Source organism: Lepidochelys kempii, chromosome 1 (genome assembly GCF_965140285.1).
Source record: "Lepidochelys kempii isolate rLepKem1 chromosome 1, rLepKem1.hap1, whole genome shotgun sequence".
NCBI lineage: Eukaryota > Metazoa > Chordata > Testudines > Cheloniidae > Lepidochelys > Lepidochelys kempii.
The window spans coordinates 198,104,324-198,126,775 of NC_136380.1; the positions used below are offsets into that span (position 1 = coordinate 198,104,324).

Sequence of the window (22,452 nt, forward strand, 5' to 3'; positions counted from 1 at the left end):
TCAACTGTAGAATTTTCAGACATGGATGTTTCAGATCCAGATCATATTCCATCAAGCCCTCCTCTGCACACACACAGAAGTTCTTCTCTAACCTTTTCCATCCCAATGTGCTTTCACTCACAAGTGTCCTCTATATTTTAATATCTGAACTCATTCTTTCATCCACTTGAGCTCACTCTGGGCCAGATCCTGATGTCTTACTCAATTTCTGTTCCTTTCTTACTCAGGCAAAATTCCTCAGGATTTGAGTCCCCATAACTACTATGCTGATTAGTCTGGTGGATAGTTATATCTTATAAATCTTCACTTTGCCCTTTTTCACAAATGAAAGCTAAAATTTTTTGTGGTGGCTTCTCTGAGAAATTAATTTTACACACATGCTAGTGTCACAGTTTCCAACACTTTTGAGCAGAGAAAAATACCACTATGAGCAATAGCATTAATGTACTCATTTGCCACCAGATGGAAATGTTGCCTTTTTACATAGCAAAACCAGTTCTTGCTGTTACCTGAAAAATCAACATTTGTTCCTTTTGGGAAACAACCCAAGTATTTGAAGCAAAACCACAAAAATGGTGGTTTTGATTAAAGCAGTTAGAATGTGATTTCCAGCCAGTCTTTCCTACTAGTGAGAATTGGTTCGCACAGTTCAACTTGTAATTTGGATTTGTAATTGTCAGAGTTGTTCCCATTAGAATCCTAGTTGCTCAGCTCTTCTGAAAACCAAGCTTTTAGTCTTTTGTAGGATGCTGTGTCACAAACAGTCATTGAATTGACTAAAATATGCCCATGGCTTCTTAAAAGTCCTATCTGGCATGATCTCTTCTTTGTGAATCTGTTCTTCCTAGGGCTTCCTTTAAAAGAATGCAGTCAAGGTTTTTTCTCAATTTTTAGTGTTTTTCCTTACTGTCATTGTTTTAATAAACTTTGGAAGCTCGAAAATTGAAATTTCCTTAGTATGAGTTGTCTTTTCCCTCATTGTGTTTGCTTTACAGTAGTAGTGTTGTTTGTCAACAACATCTTTCCCATAGTTAAAGTCAGTCTTGCAGCTTTGTTCTTTTCCTGGATCTTTCCTAGCCCACATGTTAATTACAGGTGTTATATTAGTTAGTCTCCAGTCCATTGCTTACAAAGAAGTTTAGTACTTATCTGCTAATGGTTGTCTTATCTTTTCTACTATATCCTTTAAAATTCTACGTGGTTCATATCTGCCCTAGGATTATGTCAGTCTTCAGTCTAATTTTTCAGTCATCTATTGTGGTGACATCCTGATTTCCTTCCTCCTCTGGGCAGATGTACAGTCTGTTTTCCCCCATCTCCCTCCCCCTAGTCTTTCTTTGTGAACACTGAAGCAAAGGATGTCATTTATTTTCAGAAATGTCAACCTCTTCTGTCTATAAATCATCCCCTGCTGGCGCATAGAGGCCCTTGTGACCTCTTATGTCTAATGTACTTGGAAAATGTTGTAGTTATCTTAACCTCTTGTGAGATCTTCTTTTCGTTCGCTACCGAAGAAGCTTTGTGTACACCATATGCTCTGCTGCCCCATATACTATAGTGCAGCTCCAATGAAATATGGGATTTTTTTTTAATGCCAGATTAGCTCTTTGGTCCATCTAGTCTCTTGCCCTTTGCAAGTAGCCAGCACCTAAAAGGAAGATAAACCCACCAACACCATTAATATGCTTCTCCAATTAAGCCATGTTGTCATTGGGAAGGAAAATTACTCTCATTTACCTCAGGTGATTGTATTTAATCTCTGAAGAATGAGATTTGAATACCCACATTGTTTCCTTAATTTGCAAAGCCATAAATGCAAGTAATATAAATTCACAGAGCACACAATAAGTGGCCAGGAAACTTTGCAACAGTAAGAAAGTATATAACTTCGCAGAAGTTAAAGTTATCCATACAAAGTTATATACTTTGCAAAAGTTAAAGTAAAATGTTACGATTGCACTGCTGTCCTATTAGAATCAGAGATGTGCCAAACAGTTCAGGGGAAATTTGCGTAGCAGTTAAATTAGGCTGGAATGTGCATACAATATATGCATACAATTATAAAACAAAAAAGGTAAATGTTGAGTTAAAGCTATAATTTTACCTCAAGGTCCTAGCAAATGATTCTTCAGCTCCATCATTTATTACATCGCTAGAAGCTTTCAGTGATATTATAGCCTTTTGTTCATAGTTGCCTGCTTATGCTATCATTACTCTAGTGCCCCAAATGTGGTAGGCAAACATATAGTAAAATACATTCCCTGCCTCGCAGATCTCTCACTCTCATGGCAACATGACTCCACCAGCAAGAGCAACAATAATAGATGGGAAAATAGGCAGACACGGGTTAGTTGACTTGCATGAGTCTTATTACAAAATGCATTCCCCAGTATGCACAGAACTCCCCCAACCCACAGGGTTTTCTTTAGGGCAAAGTGCTCCTTACCAACCCTTCCAGCATGTCCTTAATTATCCAACCAACCACCTCGCTATCCAAACTTCCTCCCCTCTCCTGTCCTCCATTACCATTCAACATCCTCTCTACTCACTCCACGTGGCAGCCCTGGACAAGTGGTCCTGTGACCGTCATCAACCCACAGAGTACATCACCTAAAGCCACAGGATGGGAACCATGGTCAGCCACTCCGCTTCTCAGAAACAATAGAAATTTCTACTGTTAGGGTGAAGATTGTTCTGCGCTGGAAACAGAGCTTTCTCAGGATCTGGTTGGGAAACTGGAACAAACTCCCACAGGAGCTGAGGACAATCACAAACCTCATCATCTTCTGCTCAGAGTGCAAGGCACACTTCTTCAACCTGCGTTCTCTAACTTAACACAGAGCAGCATGACATTTCAATTTTAAAAAAACAAAACCAAAAATAAAAACCCTACCAGTACAAAACCTTATGCTGTGTACACAGTTCTCCCCCTGGGAGCATACATTGTTGGAAGGTGCTCAGCTACTACAGTGATGAGGGCAGTGGAAGACTCTATGTTGAATAGAAAGTCCTCCCCTCTACATCACTCTTGATGTTAGGATCCCACAGCTCTGAAGGCTGTGGAACAATTTCTCTCCCCCTGTCTGTGTGAACAGAGAGATAGCAAAATCTCTGTGGCAGTGCCTTCTGGCTCCCAGGAAATTTTCTTTCTGTCTCAGCCCATATGTCTGAGGAAGAGTGGCACGTAAGGGCCTTGTGCCTCAGTGGGTCTAGATGGGAGGCAGGCAGAGGCCTTGTATTGTATATTATTTTAGTTCTGCTGACAATAGAATTTGCATATTAAGTGTGCATACTTGTAAGTGAAAGACAGAAGGCACGTAGCACTAGATGATAAGAGGACCTCATAGACTCCTTTTCTGCTTGAAAACTGTAGGATGCAGAGGTAGATTACAGTTTTTGTGGGGCCCTGGCCCAGAGCGAGTGGGGACCCCTCCCGACCCCTCCTGCCTGCAGTCCCTCCTGGTGCTTCTGCTGGGGAGCAGGGTCAGGGCGCGGGGACTTCCCCCACCTGCCCAGTGCTGCTGTCGTGGGGGAGTGGGGCTGGGGCCCTGTTGGCCCAGTAGCTAATCCGCCACTGGTAGGATGGCAGTCCAAGTGCTAATACTACACTGAAAAGCTCTGTTTAATTTCACCTTTTCAGTTCTGTGATCTTACATTTTTCTCCTTTTGCATGATTTGGAAAATGATGGAATTTCCTTTGCTTGCCAAAGTTTCATGTGGCATAGCAATTTCCTATGGAAAAAATAGCCCATACAGTAATTAAATAAATAGAAACTTAATCTGCACAAGTACTTTTATTGTCCTTTGTGGTTTGGATGGATTTCTGAGGCCTATTTGTTCCAGAGCCTATGGAATGACATTCCAACAGAGGCTGGAGTCAAAGGTTGCTTTAAGCTGCTGTTTATACTGGTTACTTGAGGAGTTTTGGGCAGTGTATATGAGATGGAATATAGACTACAGCTTCTTATGAACATCAAAACTGGCTAAGATGTAGGTATGGTATAATCATTATATAGGTTTCCTATTTATCTTGCTAAACACTGGCCTATGTAGTCTCTTAATCCCTTTGGCTTTTTTTTTTTTTTGTCCTGTGGCTTGTGTACAAATCAATAAAGTAGCAGAGAGCACTTGAGCATTTTTACATCCATTTTATTTATATACATAGAGTAGTCACTTCTGAGATCTTTTGCCTGCAACCTTAAAAACTTGACATGTGGCTATGTGGACATTTATTAAAACGCCATATGAACGCTTTAGAGTACAGTTTGGCTTGATGCCTCTCTCCCACGGTTTATTCTTGGCCAAACATTTTCCTTCTCCCACTAGTGTGCAGTATGCTGTCAATCAGGTAGTTACTATCCTGTGTCCCAAAGGTGGCTGCTGGTTCTTGTGCGTCTGCCACTGGTGTTGCCTCCTGACTGGAAGCAGCCGAGGGAGAAGGCAGAGATGCTTCTAGCCTAGATACTTCTTTGAAATGTCTGTCACAAGACCTGGGAAATGGAGACATTTGGATTTCCTCTAAAATGTTTACAGTCTTCAGTTTCTGTTCTAGTTATGGAACTTGTAGATATGATGGGTCCCATTATTCAAACTGAGTGCTTCAGGGCAGGTATGGTCCCTTACTATGTGTGTAACCATTCTGCCAGGTGTCATTCGCAGTAGTAACTGTTGCGTCACAATAACCATATATTCACCTAAAAAAATCAAAACTGACAAAACCCAAACAGTATTTCAGGTGTATGGCCAACCCCAAAGTCCTAAGTATTAATTACCTGGCTGGGTGACACCCATAACTCTTATTCACAAAACAACCCGTACCCATCTAAACCCTATCATGAATCCAGATAGACTCGTTGGTAGTCAACTGGGTGTGGGGGCAGCTCTCCTGTCTGCTTTAGTTCAACAAAGCCTACACCATCGGGTTCTGGTCCATCCTGCAGCTGGTCAAAAAGACCTCTCCACTTACTCAGTTGCTGTCCTGTCCAACCTAGTCCCACTCCACAGAGTCAGCTCTGTGCAGAGCTTGGAATTTCTGGATCAGGCATCCTAGATAGATCTTCTTAGTTGCATTTATTGAGCTCCTCAGCTCCCAGCCCAGCCAGAGTCCACTCTATGTCCATTCAAGGTGACTAACTTTCTACGGGGTATAGCTTGCACAATTCATGTGCCCATTCATAACTCCAGTTACAGTAACAAACGATTGTCCTTCAGAAAACCAGAACACAAACTCCAAATAATGCAACACTATATTAACTAAGCTACACTTTCTCCTGTGAGGGAACCAGAGCATTCCATCCTTCTAAGCCTTGTAGCTGTGAGTTTATATCTGTTTCTACAATGCCTAAGACATATGGGGGCTCTAGGAGGTACTGTAATCCAAATAATTAATTTATGTTCATGAAACTTCTTGTTAAACTTCTGCTTCTGCCTTTCGTTGTTAGTCAAAAAAGTGTCTAGTGCTCTATTGCCATTTGAAATCTAAATGCTTTTATCTTGTCTGCTCGAAGTCTGCAAAATGTAACAAAAATAGTGTTCAACAAATCCAATATGAATAAAATAAAATGTTTATCACCTACATTTCACCTACATTTCGTACACTAAAAGTGGCCACATAGAATGCTTTTTGGTGTACTTGGGATCAGTGTGGTTGATTATTCCATTAATAAAATACCTCATGCGGCAATAGCTTCTTAAAATATAGATCAGCATGGTTGGCTTAAATAGCAAACCAGGATGTATTGTATAACTAGTGAAAAATATGTGATTTGGCTCTAATGGGGAATTTTCATGGACTTGACCCATCATATAATAAAACAGATATAAATAAAATACATGGTTTTATATCCAAACTTTCATGAAACATACGGATAGGTTTCAGTTAGTACCATGCTGCTGCACTGTAAATCAAGGGAAAGACATTTGCAGCTTTTAAGTTATAAACTTGGATTGATGATGCACATTACTAAACCATTCTTCACTTTGTTTGTTTGTTGAGAAAGCCGCTGTTGGAGAACTCTTGTGGTATCTGGCTGCCTCAAGTCTCCTTGACCTTTGTCAGTTTGGCATATACCCTGGGAATGTCATAGAGACCACACTGGTGGCTCTGATAGGTGGTCTCCTCCTGATGATCAGGGATCTCTACCGATGCTGTTGGTCATGATTAGGGCTATGATTTTGTTACAGAGGTCACAGAAATTGTGAATTTGAATAGTGTGAGAACTGTTGGAAATGGCTGTTTGATTAGCCCCACAAACTGAGCAGCGTTGCAACCTGACGCATGGGGTCACAGTGCCACCCAGGGTTGTCCTGCCGGCTCCTCCAGCTATGGGGAGCTGGGCCCAGCCCTGTGGGACAGAAGCTACCACTGCAGGGTTAATGCAAGGTGAGCTCATTCTCCAACTACCCTCCAGACCTCGCCTTTCAGCACCCTCACTGTATTCTTGGGTATGTTGATGTAGAAAAAACTACATTATTTGGTGACCTTTCCCTGACTTATTTTTCCCTGCACCCCGCCATGAAATTTACTAAAAATTTCCATGCCAAAATCGTAGCATGAATCATGATGTGTTTTTTATTCACTAGTGAATCCCAGGATGTCAGTACAGAGCCTGCCCTTCAGGGGATTTGGGACTCAGGAAAGTTGAGTTCTTTTCTTAGCTGTGCAACTGACCTGCTGTATATGACTTTGGGCAAGTCACTTCACCACTCTGAGCTTCTATTTCTCCCTCTGTAAAATGGGGATAATGATCCTTATCATCTTCCACAGAAGTGCTTTGTGATCTACCGAAGAAAAAATTTATTTAAAAGCTTAGAACTGTTGTTACCACAAACTCAACTTTTCTTCAATACACACAATGAATTAATAAAATAGGAATAGACATCATGTGCCATAGGGAAGGCGGGAATTGCTCCACTCTGAATAATTCCTTCTATTTCACCAAAAGTGTCATTCTACACCAAGAGTTCTTCTTCGAGGAGTGTCCCTTTGGGTGCTCCTCTTTGTGTGAATCTGTGCCAAATGTAATCTGAGATTTTTAGTAGCAGTACCTGGTTGGGTCACACATACGTTGTCCCCATCTTGTGCCGCGTCTGGTGTTACATAGTGTTGTGTGACCAACCCCCCTCAGTTCCTTGTCTGCCGCTCTCAGCTTGAGACAGAACACAAAGTTTATAACCCAATTAGTTAGTTCAGTTAACTCTTGCCCATTTATTTTTCTTCTCTTAACTGAAACAAACTCCTAAGAATTTTTTTTTATCAGTATACCCCTTAGCGTAGTGTAGTTACCCTCCCTCACGGGAGAAGCCCTAATCTAAGGGGCATGCCCAGTTCCCCGGGTTTTAAACTTTGTGTCACTTGCCAGTCATCAATCCCGGGCTGGGATTGGCATTCAGTGTGTCCACTACCTTGGCGAAATGCACATTCCACGGAAGTGCTCCCACTGCCACATTTTGAAAGCCCGTGCCAGGAAGATGAGAGACCTACAGCTAAAACTCCTCATGATGAAGAAGTCTCTGCACCCAGTCTCTGATCCTGGATCACGGGCCCCTCCTGGGCATGGTCTCCAACAGCAGCATCTGAAAGAGGTTCCCCACCACCCTCTCAGAGGAAGAAGCACTCCCCCAAAAAGGCGACAAAGAAATAGGCTCCAACCTCACTATGTTGGGAACCTGCCAAAAATAGATATTCGCTGACCTGTCAGACACATCGGTACCGACTGCACCAAGGTCATCCACCACTGAGGTACTGGGACCATCCGGTACCGTGCGAGCAAATGAACCTAAGCAGGCTGGCTCAGAAAAAGTCAAAAAAGGGAAACTTACGATCCCTGCCTTGGTACCGATGCAGCCGCTCAAACATAGGGCACCGAGCAGCTGGGCAGCGCTGCAGTCTCTGGCCTCCACAGCACCTAGTGCACGACTCTCAGCACTGATACTTGCAATAAAGGTATTGGTACCACCAACAGCGTCCTCCTTCGTACCGATGCTCTCGATAACGGAGCAGTTTCTCCACCATAAAGCTCTTCTGGTCTTCTCAGCACCAGAATCTCCAATCCTTGAGACCGACCTTACTCCAGCACAATCGGTACCCTGCCAACTTACCACACCACCCAGATCAGCTCCTCCTTTGTCCAGCGACAAGGATGATGACGATGAAGGGGAAATCTACTCCTCCCATCACTCCTCGCCTATCCGCACAGCTACTAGACCAGGATAACCAGAGCACCATGAATACCACCCCGGACCTGAAACTCAAGGATGGTACAGACACCCCTGGATGCCGCCACCTATGTCATTTCCATCACTGTGGCCTCACTGGGACCCATGGCTGCAGAGCGCCAACGCTACCCTAAGTTTCCCAGTCCACACAGGGAGAGGTCGAAGTATTCCCCATCACCCTCTGTACCTGGACCCTCTGAACCTCCAGAAGAGGCAGTGGAGGAACTGGAGGAGACTTCGGATCAGGAAGTCACACCAGCTGCCAATTTTTCATCCTTCTCCACAGATGAAGCTATCATGCCCCCACCACACATGATGGGGGATAACTTTAAACAGTTCCAGGAACTATTTAAGAGTATCGCGGATTCCCTGAATATATACTGCTGGAAGAAGTTGCGGGGTCCCAAGACAAGTTGCTGGACATCCTCCACACTTCAGCCTCCTCCAAGACTGCCCTCCCAATAAATGAGGCTCTTGTGGACTCGGCCAAAACCATCTGGTACATCCCAGCAACAATTCCACCCACCTGCAAAAGAGCGGATAAAAAAAATACTATGTCCCTTCCAAGGGGATGGAATTTCTATTTTCACACCCTACACCAAACTCTCCGGTGGTAAAGGCCATGAATAAGCAGGGCAGACAAGACGATTTCAGTTCCATGCCATATGACAGGCACTAGATTGGATCTTTTTGGGCATACATTTTCCTCTTCAGCGATCCTACCAGAATCCCGATCCTACAGCTCAAGATCGCTAATTACAAGGCACTGATGGGAAGTGGGAGGGGGCAGATAGGGGACGGGGGCCAGGCTGTTTGGGGAGGCACAGCCTTCACTACCCAGCCCTCCATACCGTTTTGCAACCCCGATGTGGCCCTCGGGCCAAAAAGTTTGTCCACCCCTGCAGTAGACAGAGACCACTCCCTTCTCAGCCCTCATCCCAACAACCTCCCACTAAACAACAGTTTTGAGAGTTTGGTCAAGGACATCTTCTATTGCTGGAACCATCCGACACCATCCATCCATTCGGAGACCATCTGACTCCATTCCATCCAGCGTGGTGAAACATCACGACAGACAAATGGGTACTAGAGATTATCGAGACTGGTTATTTCATCCAATTTAACTCCATCCTTCCTACCCACCATCCCTCCCTGTCCCTCTTCAGGGACCCTTCTCATGAACACTTACCACGACAAGAGGTAAACCACCTCATACGTGTGGACACAGTAAAACCAGTACCAACACAACACAGGGGAAAGCATTTCTACTCCCATTATTTTCTAACCCAGAAAAAAAACAGAGGATGGAGACCCATTCTTGACTTAAGAAGCCTCAACAAATTTGTGAAGATCCAGCGATTCAGGATGGTCGCACTTGCAACAATAAATCCAGCATTAGAGTGAGGGACTGGTTCTCACCCTTAACTTCCAGAGTACATATTTCCACGTATCGATACATCCTTCACACAGGAGGTTTCTCAGATCTGTTCTCAGCACAGATCATTACCAATACAAAGTACTTCCTTTTGGCTTGTCTACGGCTCCACGGGTAGTCCTTGCAGTGGTGGTGGCTCACCTATTCAGACAGGGGGTCGTAATGTTTCCCCTGCTCAAAGCTTCGACATGAGAAGGGGCGCTAGAAGCTACTCAGAAGACAGTAGCTCTTTTCATGCAGCTGGGTCTACAGATAAACAAAAATCAATGTTCCCACTCGTGCAGAGTCCATCGGGGCCTACCTCGACGCTCTGGAAGCCACAGCCTCTCTGCCCTAGCACAAGTTTACCATTCTAGTCAACCTAATCACTACAATGCAAGTCAGCCCACAACCATCGGCCAGGATGTGCCTCCAAATGTTAGGCCATATGTCAGCAACAGCACTTGTCATCAAGCACAGCAGACTGCACATGTGATGCCTGCCAGGCTGGCTCAGAACAATATATATTCTGCACAGACGCAGTGTAAACAAGCATCTTACGATGTCAAGCAAAGTAAAAAATTCTCTACTTTGGTGGATTCCGAGACACAGTGTTTGCACGGGAGTTCTCTTTGCACAGGACCCCCTGCCCCCCACTTGGTGATAAAACAGATGCCTCATTGCTAGTTTGGGGGGCACACCTGAACAACCACATAATCCAAGGCTGCTAGTCCCATTGGAATCAACATGCTGGAGGATTCTCTGCTCCTTGAAGTCTTTAAACCACGATTTGAGGACTTCAATAGCTCAGACATAGGTGAGAGGTTTTTCGCAGGAGTGGGTGGGTGAAATTCTGTGGCCTGTGTTGTGCAGGAGGTCAGACTAGATGATCCTAATGGTCCCTTCTGACCTTAGTATCTACGAATCTATGAAACATTACACATAAACTTACTGGAACTGTAGGCAGTCTGAAATGCATGCTTACACTTTCTACCCGTGATGAGGGACAAGGCTATAAAAGTGCTGATGGACAGTGCTGCTTGTATGCTTTACATAAACCCCCAAGGAAGGACACAGTCACACTCCCTATGCACAGAAACTATGTGACTATGGAATTGTTGCATCTGCTGCAACATCTCAGCCTCCTACCTGCCAAAGCACCACAGCAGATGCACTGAGCAGAAAATTTTCCTGGGACCACAAGTGGGAAATGAACAGCAGGGTACTGCAGAACCTATTCAGACACTGGGGCTTCCCAACTATAGACCTCTTTGCAACAAACCAGAATGCCAAATGCCCATACTTCTGCTCCAGAGCAGGATCAGAATCCCAATCTCTCAGCACTGCTCCAGAGCAGGACTGGGATCCCAATCTCTCAGCAATGCTTTTCTCCTCAAATGGGATACGTATCTACTGTACACTTTTCCTCCAACCCTTCTCCTAGTCATGGTCATGCACAAGATAAGGACGAGCAACTCCAGAGGTAGCCCCCACGTGGCCCAGACAAAGGTGGTTTCCTTACCTCCTGAAGATGGTTGTGTGCCCACCACACGTTTGTCCACTTGTGCCTCATCTCCTGTCTCAGGATACAGGCCACGTCTACCACCCGAACCTAGCAAGACTCCACCTGAAGGCATGGCTACTCCATGGTTCCGTGACAGTGAAGTGACCTGTTCAGAGGAGGTAAGGGACATTCTTTTAAATAGCAAAAGGCCTATTACACGATATACATAGCTACTTCTACAAATGGAAGAGATTCCGTCCCTGGTGGCAGAATAGGCAAATAATGGCAACTACCTCTCCTTCACCGATGATCTTGGATTACATCCTGGAATTCAAGAAACTGGGTCTTTCAATGAGCTCCATTAGAGCGCACCTTGCAGCAATCGCAGCATTCCACCACAAAGTGGACTAGTTCTCCATCAGCCTCACACAGCACTATGCCATAGAGAAACACTCGCCATCAGATGCTCTACTTGGACTTACGCTCTCCTCGCGTCTACTTCAGAGTTTTCACACTAGCGATTCTGTGATAGTGAAGGAACCTTTACTTTTTTTTATAAGATGAAAAAATTCCCTCCCCCCAGGTAGATTTTCTGCATTTAAACATCATATGGCTTATTTAAAGTGACCTTAAAGCAGCTTGGATACCCACAGTGCTGAGCATGCAATAAATATTTAAATTAGATTAGATAGGCTTTTAAAATAAAAATAATGAACCCATGGTTATGCTTACAAATGTAGACGCCTCATTTACAAAATATTTGCCCATTATGAGAACACTTGCGAGTATTTCTGTTTTGTGTGAAGATTTACAAAAATTGAGGCAATCGTTAGTTTTATGCGTTAAACTTTGAAATAAAAATTATCCTACCAAGTAGCTGTGGGAGACTGTCCTTTGGTATTTGGCCATAAAGAACCTACCGAGGGTAATCAGCATGCTGCTCAGGTCTTCAGAGACGAAGAAACAGTTGGAAATTCCACGGTTTGGATTAAACTATTCAGCCTCTTTGTGGGGAACTTTTAAATGAAGTGTTGGCAACCAAAGCATGAGAATAGTGGCATGTTTTTTAAATTTTGTCTCTTCAGATCATTTGATCTCTTGGAAATTTGCTACTTGGGAAGCAGTCTCTTGCAGCTCCAGTTCATAGCACTTTGATAAATTCACCAAGCACCCACTTCCATTAATAAGTGATTCTTTGTGAATCAACGGGAATATTTAATTGTCCAATATAACATTCAAGATAGAAAAAAACCTAAATGCCTGCTCATTGTTTTGAAAATGTGTCCGTTGTTTTGCGTTAATTGCTAATTTAAAATGTACTCAGTTGCCTACTACTTATTTATGTCAGGGTTTCTCACATCCTCCAAAGCAGGGGCTCTACCTTGCTGTGACCACAGAATAAGTCCTCTAGGCTTTACTGTAATACAAATAATGATAATGAGGAAAAGAATAAACTATTGTTTTTCTGTACACTCCCCACACTGCCTAGAGCTCCTGGAAAGCTGCTGTTGGAAAGTGAACCACAAAGGATTTTGAATGTTAGAGACTTTGGGGAAATTACCTTTGTATCTTCTCTTTTTCTCAACCACATTCCTTACAATAATTTAAAAAACAAACCAAAAAACAACAGGAGCTGTATGTGTCTCAAAGGCCTCAGTGAATGGGGTAGCTTTCACGTTTGCATGACAGGCACAAGCTGACAGTCGTCAGTTCAAGGGAAGGAACTGATACATTACCTGAAACTGGAACAGAAAGAAGGGAAAAGAACATGAACAGGAGCCTTTGTACAGTAACATCAGCAAGATGTGCAATTTTCCGTTGCTCCAAGGCAGGCAGATCACCACGGAGGTGTATGTTATAGTTGTTAATGTAGGCAGGTGATGGTATCTGATAATATGCTGATTCTGCGTGGTTTTTAGGTCAGTGCTTGGCTGTGTGGGTGGTGGGGAAAAAACACATTGTGCACTGACATTGATATTCTTACCCATATTGCTAGTTCAGTACCTCAGACTGCATCCATTAGCGTGGGTGCATCACACACAAAAAGACATCAGTGTAGGAGAGGAGGGGATTTGGGAAACAGCTTTGAGTGGAGTGGCCACGTTTGGCTCAGCCATGTATGGGGTGTACAGGAGCCACTTGGTACCAGGTAGCAGCCCCGGGCCTTACTGCTATAAGGAAACGGGAATGCTCTGGCCACCTCTCCTCACAGCACAGCAGCAGAATAGGAAAGCCACAAATGGCAGGGGCCCTGAGCACCATTAAGGAGAAGAGGAATGAGAAGCCGGGCTCTCCCCAGGCGGTAACAGTAGGGAATTGGCAGCAATTGTTCAGCCTCCTGGATTTGAGTTGTGGGGATGGGAGCAGGTCTTTGCTTTCTGCAAAGCCACATAGGCAACAAAGCCAGAGGAGGGACCTCAACGGCGCAGTGTGACTGGGATCATTCTTGCTTTTCTACTTTGTTTTACTTTTCCTGCATTCTGCCTTGGTCCCAACTAGAGCTGCCATCTGTCCAGGTTTCCCCAGGATTGTCCCTTTTTTGAGGTAGCTGTCCTAGGAAATCGGTAACAGAGCTCAGTAGTACATGCTGCCAGCTGTCCAGTTCTATGGGCTCAGGATCATCCCATATGTCCTGCTTTTGCATCCCAGAGGTAGCAACCCCACTCGGGAGGTAGGGGAAGAGTGTTCAGGAAATATTGGTGTTTAGGCCTACGCCATAAAATATTGCTGTGGGGAAGGTTAAGAGAGAGACATCCCCAAGTGAGGTGCGTTGTTGTTAAAGGACTATATATCGCACTGAGGTATATTCAGACAGTTGGATCTTTCGCCAGCCCCACCTCCTGAAAGACATACATTACTTGCTCCCCTGCCAGCATGAACAACAGGATAAGGTACCACGGGAGCATTAAAACAAACAGTAAGGACCTGCATGCGAGCTCTCTATGCATAGACAGAGGGGTCTTACATTATTAGGAACAGTGTGTCTAACTGTTTTCAGAGTAAGAAGTTTGATACTTTATGCTCGTCCAGGAAGCCAGTAGCATCAGAGAGGGTGTATGCATGGGTGGTTTGCTTGACCATGACAATCAAGAATACAGTGTGTGTTTGTTTCTAATTTTATTCTCCAGTTATGAATTCCAGGTGAAACCCAAAAACCCTCTCGGTGAAGGTCCAAGCAGCAATAAGGTCCCATTTAATACTGAATCAGGTAAGAGCTTAACAGATGTATCAGTTTATCAGTGAAAACCATGACAATGCGTTCAGCCAAAAAGACAATGTAAACTTTACCCCTATGTGTTTTTGATTATGGATGCAGTGTAGCCTAGTGTACAGGGCGCTGGACTCAGACTCGGGAAACCTGGAGTCCCTTCCTGCTCTGCCACTGACCTGCTGGGTGGCCCTGGGCATTTCACTTTACTTCACTCTGTGTCTCTGCCTCCCTGTATGTAAATGACAAATTCCCATACTCCTTTATGGACGCAGGAGACAGTTGTGGTTTAACTATGGAGGGTGTACAAAGGCTTACACTGAATCCAGGGATTTTTTTTAAATGGGTAGTGTGGCATCTTAAATCCAAAGCTTTGTTATAGTAGATCCATGTTTATGTTTGTATCCCTCTATCAGATCGCTCTGCAAACAGACAGGCCTTTGCACACAGTGATATATAAGGGATTTACACACACAGCACACTTTTGCAATTTTGCTTTGTTGCCCATGCTTTTCTCACTGTCTGCAATATAGGATTGTTTTAATTGTATTACTGTTTATATCACGATAGTGCCTTGGGGCTTAACCGAGATCAGAGTCCCTTTGTGGTAGGCACTGTATGTGTGTGTAAATAGATAGCTGTCTAGAGAGAGAGAGAGAGTCACTGCCCGAAGTGACAGGTTTCAGAGTAACAGCCGTGTTAGTCTGTATTTGCAAAAAGAAAAGGAGGACTTGTGGCACCTTCATCATTGGATGAAGTGAGCCGTAGCTCACGAAAGCTTATGCTCAAATAAATTGGTTAGTCTCTAAGGTGCCACAAGTACTCCTTTTCTTTTTGCCCTAAGTGGGTTACACTCTACATAAACATAAATACTTGCTGCAGGAATAGGAAACAGAAGCACAGAGAGATTAAATGACTTGCCCCAAATCATCCAGCAGGTCACTGGCGGATCTGAGAATAGAATCTAGGTGCCCTGGGTCCTAATCCCAGTGTTTTACCCACTGGATTGACGCTTAGTGGAATAGGGTCAATGTGAGCATAGGAAATATATTCTTTAAAATTAAGGATTACTCATTTAGCAGATTGGTATAGGGCCCTCAAAAATATGTATCTATCTAATGCATCTGGAAGCTAGAGTGCTATTTGGAGCTTTGTCATGTGTGTAAAATGGTGCAATAAGCAAAGTTAGGGTGACCAGATGTCCGGATTTTATAGAGACAATCCTGATTTTGCGGGCTTTTTCTTATACAGGCTCCTATTACCCTCCTACCCCCGTCCCTATTTTTTACACTTGCTGTCTGGTCACCCTAAGCAAAGTCCCACCTGACTTGGCTATGGGGAACAGAAAGAATCACTCAGTATGGCATTGCACTATCTATCCAAGATCCAGCTTCTCTAGAAGCCAATTACAAAATAGCTATTGACTGCAATAGAACAGGAGCTATTCTTATATTTAGAGTCAGCTGCCTATTGTTGATAGTACTCTGAACTAGTAAGCACTTACTGTGTACCATGCCTCTTTAAAGGGACACTATCAGGTTTAACATTTTTAAGTCAAATCCTTCAGTGCTTTCTCACTGAAATTAATGGGCGTTTTAACAGAGTAACAGGTAAATGGAAAATGAGTAAGGAATTCAGAATATGTCCCACATATTTTAAGAAAAATTGATACCCTCTTGTGTTACTAATGTATCTTAGATTATTAAACTTGAAAGAACCATTTATATTTTAATGCCATTTCATGATTTCGGATGGTTATTTTTTTCCCTTCACTCTGTGTGGACAATGGAAATAAACTGGTCGGTTTCACTTTTCCCTAATCACTTTCCACACGTTCTCCATTTCTCATTCTCATGGACTAATGTAAAGCTGCAACATTTGGGCAGCAGGCACTACAGAGGAATTCTTTAAAATAATAATCAGTTGTCTACACTGAAATTTTAAAAATGCCATGGAAATATGTTGGTTGATGATAAGCTTTGTAATCTTTTTTTTTTTTAACCAAACCAAATTTTACTGGTAGTGACCCATTAATAATGTTTTTAAAAGCTCAGTGATGCGGTAATTCCAAATAGTTACATGAGCAGTTTATTTCTTTAACTTACACAAAAATGTAGCGACCTCAACTTCCCAAAATTGTTGCTGTTTTACAGATTATAGTTTATGTCAATCATAGAAAATCACTTTCTAGTGTGCTTCTGTAGAAATATCAGGAGAGGTTATTTTACAGTGTCTGATTGCGTGTTTGCTTTTCTCCCCAGCGGACCCAAGAGTGAGTGAGCCAATTTCAAGTAAGCCCTTTATGCATAGCATACTCTAATCAGAACGTTTTTCTGAAGTAAGATAACGTCCTACTTTATGACAGGAGTGGTTGTGCTGTCCCAGCTACACATGCCATGGAACGGAACAGCATTCACACATGATTTCACTTCTTCCATCTATGTAACTTGTAAGGAATTCCTGCCAGTCTAAATGTTTACCTGAGCACAGCACAATCAATGTGATTTGGTATTCCCGTGGCAGCTAAAATGGCTTGGAACCAACGTACACAAATGAGCCATGGACAGCTTGTGTTTTCTCAGCCCTGTTGTTAAATCGATAGAAAGTTCTGTAAAAAGAATACGCTATTTCTCACTTAGTAAGTGACTTAACAGAATGCAAGTCGAAGTCCGCTATTTGTCTGTCATTGTGCTGAAATGTATGCCATGAAAAATAGTCAGCTTTGAAAGGCTTTAACCCAGTTCCTTCTGAAGTCAGTGGTAACGTTCCTGTTGACTTCAGTGGGAGTTGGGGCAGGCTCTAAAAGAGCAGAAGAGACCCCTTTCAGCCTAAGGGCCTGTGTTTTGCACTTAGTACTGAAGTTGCCTTTAAAAATTTGCAAATAGCCTACACTGTGGAAAGGAAGAATATCTCATCTTGTTTATCATGTAGTTTGCTGCAAATTAACAGTGCCCTAATTTGTACCCTCTCTGTTAGAAAAGCTGTGGAATCACAATTCCCCCACTACTACTGTATATTACCCACTTTTATAAGTTGTAGCTGTATCTCAATACACATACAAATATTTGTCTCCCTGACATGGCAATGCACGCTGTACATAAAAGGGCCAGATTTTGATCTGAGTTACAGCAGCCTAAATCTGGAGTAACTGTTTGCCTCAGTGGAGTTATTCCAGACTTACACCAGTGCCAGAACCAACCCCAAAGTCAGTTCCTTCTGTGAAAAACTTGGAAACGTGTTTGTAAAATTTCTTATGACTCCGTTTCCTTGGTCATTTTTTGTATTGCTGCCTGTCTGAGTGTGTAGAGTTAAATCATAAAAAGGTTGTTAAAGAACCCAGGAATGGTAAAGATAAGACAGCCTCTTGGATCCACTGCTTCAAAAGAATTAAGAGAATAAGTGCTGGGCCATCAGTTGTGGGGAGAAGTTACCTAGCTGGCTCCATCCAAGATAGGATGCTGTTCTCTTCCCAAGACTAAGCCTGAGGTCAAAGGAGACCTAACCCCTTAAATGTGCTAAAAAGTTGGGTGAGCTGAGAGCCTGGCCAAGAATTGTCAGCAAAAAAGGCTGACAGTCTGAGACATTCAGGGACAGGGAGAGGACTGCAATCAGTGTAGGCTGTTCCTCCCAACTCAGAGATGGTGAATAACCCAGACCACACTAAGCAGTGGATGGAGAGGTTAAGCTTAGGTAAGGAGATATGCTTGTAGGTTTTGGTTGTTTTAAAATCCACTTCTCTAAGCACTGTACACCTTCTGGGCAAAATAAATGACACTTTGTTTGAAGAAGCTCTTTGTGTATCACTGCAAAAGTATGCTGACAGAGGTCCCCAAAAGAGAAACCCTGGCAGGGACCAATCCCAGCTGGACTTGCTGAATTATTCACGGTCGATACGTAGGAGGCTGTAATCCAGATCCTGGTCTGAGAGTGGGTGAAATGTGGAGAGGGGCCTGACATGTGTGGGAGTGACTCAGTGCGACTCTCAGAAGGCACAGCTGTGCAGCCTGCCAGGGACTGGGACACACGACTCCTATATTTTGCTGCTTACAAATTCCATAAAATATCCTTCAAAATGCAGGTGACTGGTGCTGTTAATATGTTCCAAGTAGCATCCTTTTGCATTTGGGTTTCTGGTCTTCTCTACTCATTTGAATGTGTTTGTCACGCCTAGTTTTGTATGGCAGTATCATTAATTCGCCTCTTTCTTTTTCTCCTGCAGTGGGAAAAGATGCCATCTGGACTGAAGTCCCATTCAATTCCGACTCCTATTCAGAGTGCAAAGGGAAACAGTACGTCAAGAGGACCTGGTACAAGAAGTTTGTAGGCGTTCAACTGTGTAACTCCCTGAGATATAAGATTTACCTCAGTGATTCACTTACAGGTAAGGGAAACCCAAGGCAGTGTTAATGTATTTTTATAGCTGTGACCCAAATTACACGATACACATACAGTCATCTAGGTTCGTCATACCCATGGGCCTGGACTGAATGGTTTTAAAGGATGATCAGGAATGCATATGCTACTTACCTTGCAAATGTGGATACGGATGTTCCAAGATTCACAAGTTACTATTAATACTACCTGTTTTATGGTACCCAAAACAGTGCTGGACACTTGACAGAACATTTACAAATATAACGGCCCTCTCCTGTCCTGAAGAGCTTACATTCTGTGGTGTCAGTCTGGCATTAAAACCCTGTGCCTGCACAGTTCTTCATGCATAGTTGGGGCCTAATATTAGATGGGATGCCATAAGAAACAGAGAAGACAGGAGCAGATGCGATGCAGCAGGGATTACAATACTCTCCTGCTGGGACCCAGTTTGGCCTGTAAACACCTTGTGGCTCTTTTCTGAATGATGACTTTTATGGGGATTGTTTTAATGTATTTTCTACACATGGCTTTGTATCTCACTGTAATCTTTTCCTCACCTACCTTCACTTTTTTGTTTTAAATCATGCCCGTTTGTTTTGGGGTTTTTTTTTAAAGCCCTGTTCCCCCTCAACCCCAACATACACGCTTTCATTATTAACACTAGCCTTCTTGACATAGTTTCTTACCCCTTGCTCATTACACTCAGGTTACTGAAACCCTCTAGTAAGTGCTGGCCTCTGTTTTGTTTCTTTGTCTGCCAGTGGTTTGGTTTATTTCCAAATGTTTGTTGTGCCTTGATACACATGTGCACTCATCTCGAGAGTTATACAAAGCTTTTGTTTCAGTTTTCCATTTATTTATTGATAAATTGTTGGGCAGTTTTTGGGAGACCTCTCATCAGGAAACACTTGTTGGTGCAGCTCCTTTGGTGCTACAACTAGTAGGAGAACTAGTGCAAATGTCACTGGTTTTACCACCTTGCTCTGTAACTCTGCTAAAAGCAGGTGTAGGTGACACGGGGCATGTATAGACTAGGAAAATAGGTTGTGTTTTAAAACGTGGTGGGTGAGGTGATTTCTAAACGTGGACGCTGGTACCTAATGTAGGCAGGGCAAGTTGTGTTTAGAAATCCATTAGCCTGTCCTGGTCATCCCTGGGTTCCTCCTTGCTTCAGTATAGTTGCCCCAAGGCAAAAAACTTCAGTATAGACAAAGTCTCAGTCACCACCACTGTGGTGTTTCAATGACAAGGGGTACCACTGTAGAGCCCAAAATACGAAGAGTAACACAGACCCTGTGTAACCTATGGGGGGATTATCCCCCCAAAGGTGAGAAGTAGGCTGATGTGCCTATTACGTGCAGTCGTACCAAAACGCAGAAACAGTCGCTGAAAGATGCAAATTTTAGGGCCTGATCCTGTCAGGTGCTGTAGACCTCCCATGAGCAGCTAATTCCCTTCCACCCTTTCTGAAATCAGTACCCCAGAGCTAGCACCTCACGGAATAAGGCCCATAGTTGAGAGTAGGGAGCAGGAAGGAGAGCAGAGAACATATAGGGATGCTGGACAGACCATTCCAAAATAATAAGCAGCTGTGCTGCCTGGCTCTTCCCCTCAGCCCCAAAACACACAGGAGGAAACCCCTGTGGGTAATTTTAAGTTAATATCTTTTATGTAAATAGTGTCTTGACAAATTAGTAAACAAGATAGACCATTTTAAAACAAAAATCATTCATTCTTTGCTATGGTACTAGCTATAATCAGAGAGACCAACTGACCGCTCTATTTGGAGTCAGGAAGGAATTTCCCCCCAGATCAGATTGGCAGAGACCCTGGGGTTCTTCAGCTTCCTCTGCAGCATGCAGCACAGGCCACTTGCAGTTTTAAACTAGTGTAAATGGTGGATTCTCTGTAACTTGAAGTCTTTAAATCCTGATTTGAGGACTTCCGTAATTCAGCCAGAGGTTAGGGATCTAATACAGGAGTGGGTGGGTGGGGTTCTGTGGCCTGCAATGTGCAGGTCGTCAGACTAGATGATCACAATGGTCCTTTCCGACCTTAAAGTCTATGAGATGACAAAACTGCCAGTCAGACATAGCACACTGTAACACTAGTTTGTGGAAGAAATAGCCGTGCTAATCTAAACTGTAACACAGTCCTAAATCAGATGAATTAACGCTGCTTCAATCTCAGAACAAATATCTAATGTAGCAATGGCCAATTTTCTTTTATCTGTTTGATTTTGTTGTTGTTCTTGCTGGAAGAATGGTGATTTAACTTGGCAGGACAATCACCAAAGCAGCCAGACTGTATTCATTACATTTACAAAGTATGGCTCTCTCACTTGTATTGTTTAACCAACACCAAATCAGTTGCCACAATATTTGAATGAACTAGAATGTTTATCCAATACATATAACATTGTGTTACATTTTTCACCATTCTTTCACATGGCGAAGGCTAGTGTACTGTAGTGGAAAAATTTCCAGTTCTAAGGCAAAACTCAGCCCTGATGTAGGTCAGTACAACTCCATTGAATTCAATGGAACTATGCCCACCTGTATTAGAGCCAAATTGAACCTGTAATGTCCAGCAAACTGAGGAACCATCTTGTGTTACTGTACCTAACAGAGCCACACTGAGGTCTGGTTTCCATCTTGAAGTGTGTATTCTAAAAGAACCTATTTAGGCTTAGTTATATTAAGAAATTAGTGATCTTCAATTTTTTTTTGGTAAAGAAAGTCCTGATAGCAAACTATGAGCAAGCCTGGGGGCTCAATCCTGTTCTGTTAACTTCAGTGATATCTAGATCAGGTCCTAAGATTTTGAAGGGAGGAAAACGCAACATTTCTCTCCTCAAAAATCCCATTTACCCTCTTTCAAACCCACTAAAGCCTGGGAAGGATAAGCTAGCCACAGCAAGACATAAAAACCTTTATCTGTGGAGATAAGATGCTCAATTGCAGAAATGTTAACATTTTGGGCCCATTTTCTTTACAGTAAACAACTGTGAGATCTACGTGTTGGAAATCCACCCTATTAGCTAGTCATTACTGGGAAACTTCATCTCTTTCCTTTTTTGATATTTTTGCCTCCATGGCTCTGTGTGCACCCATGTGTGTAATATAAAAGATGTGGTAGTGAGTTGTGGGCTTTTTATTGGGTATTGAGTGTTGTTACAAAATCCTCAAGAAGCAGAGCACAGCCAGACCTACACTGTGCAAGACCATCCATGATGAGGAACACTGAAAAATATCTAGTACAAAAACATGCTAGAGATAACTACAGAGTAGCTGCTAGTAAATAGTTGGTTATATTTAGAGTTTTGTCAATCTAAGATTTCTCTGGTAGGATCCATCACATATGTTCCTGATTAAGCAGAGCACTTAATCACATGCTTTTCAGTGCCTTGTTGAATCAGAACTGATCTCATGCATCATACTATGATAAATAGTATCATATTGCCCATGCTAATGTAGTTGAAGAAATAAGCTTCAGTTATTTCCCATTGGTACTGTGGGTGTAAATAAAAACATACATATATATGCTATGTATAATACCCACACAGAATATATATAAAAATAATATCTGATGATATGAGGGGCTGTTAAGGGAGTCTTGGCAGAAATTTGGGATGATCCCATTATTTGTCCGTCTGAGCCATGAGTGAGTTATGCAGATCATTTCAAAAGGTCATAATACCTCAAACTATCATAGTTAGTCACTTCCTTTGTTGCC

The 22,452-nt window shown here is 43.0% G+C and overlaps 1 protein-coding gene across 1 annotated transcript in view; it reads left to right on the forward strand.

Annotated features, from left to right (window-relative positions):
- ABI3BP (ABI family member 3 binding protein) overlaps positions 1 to 22,452 on the forward strand; it is a 317,415-nt gene that overhangs the window by 286,176 nt on the left and 8,787 nt on the right. The window contains exons 51-53 of the mRNA XM_078851501.1: positions 14,264 to 14,343; positions 16,605 to 16,634; positions 18,563 to 18,724. Of these exons, the coding sequence (XP_078707627.1) occupies positions 14,264 to 14,343; positions 16,605 to 16,634; positions 18,563 to 18,724 (272 nt within the window). The remainder of the gene's footprint in view (positions 1 to 14,263; positions 14,344 to 16,604; positions 16,635 to 18,562; positions 18,725 to 22,452) is intronic.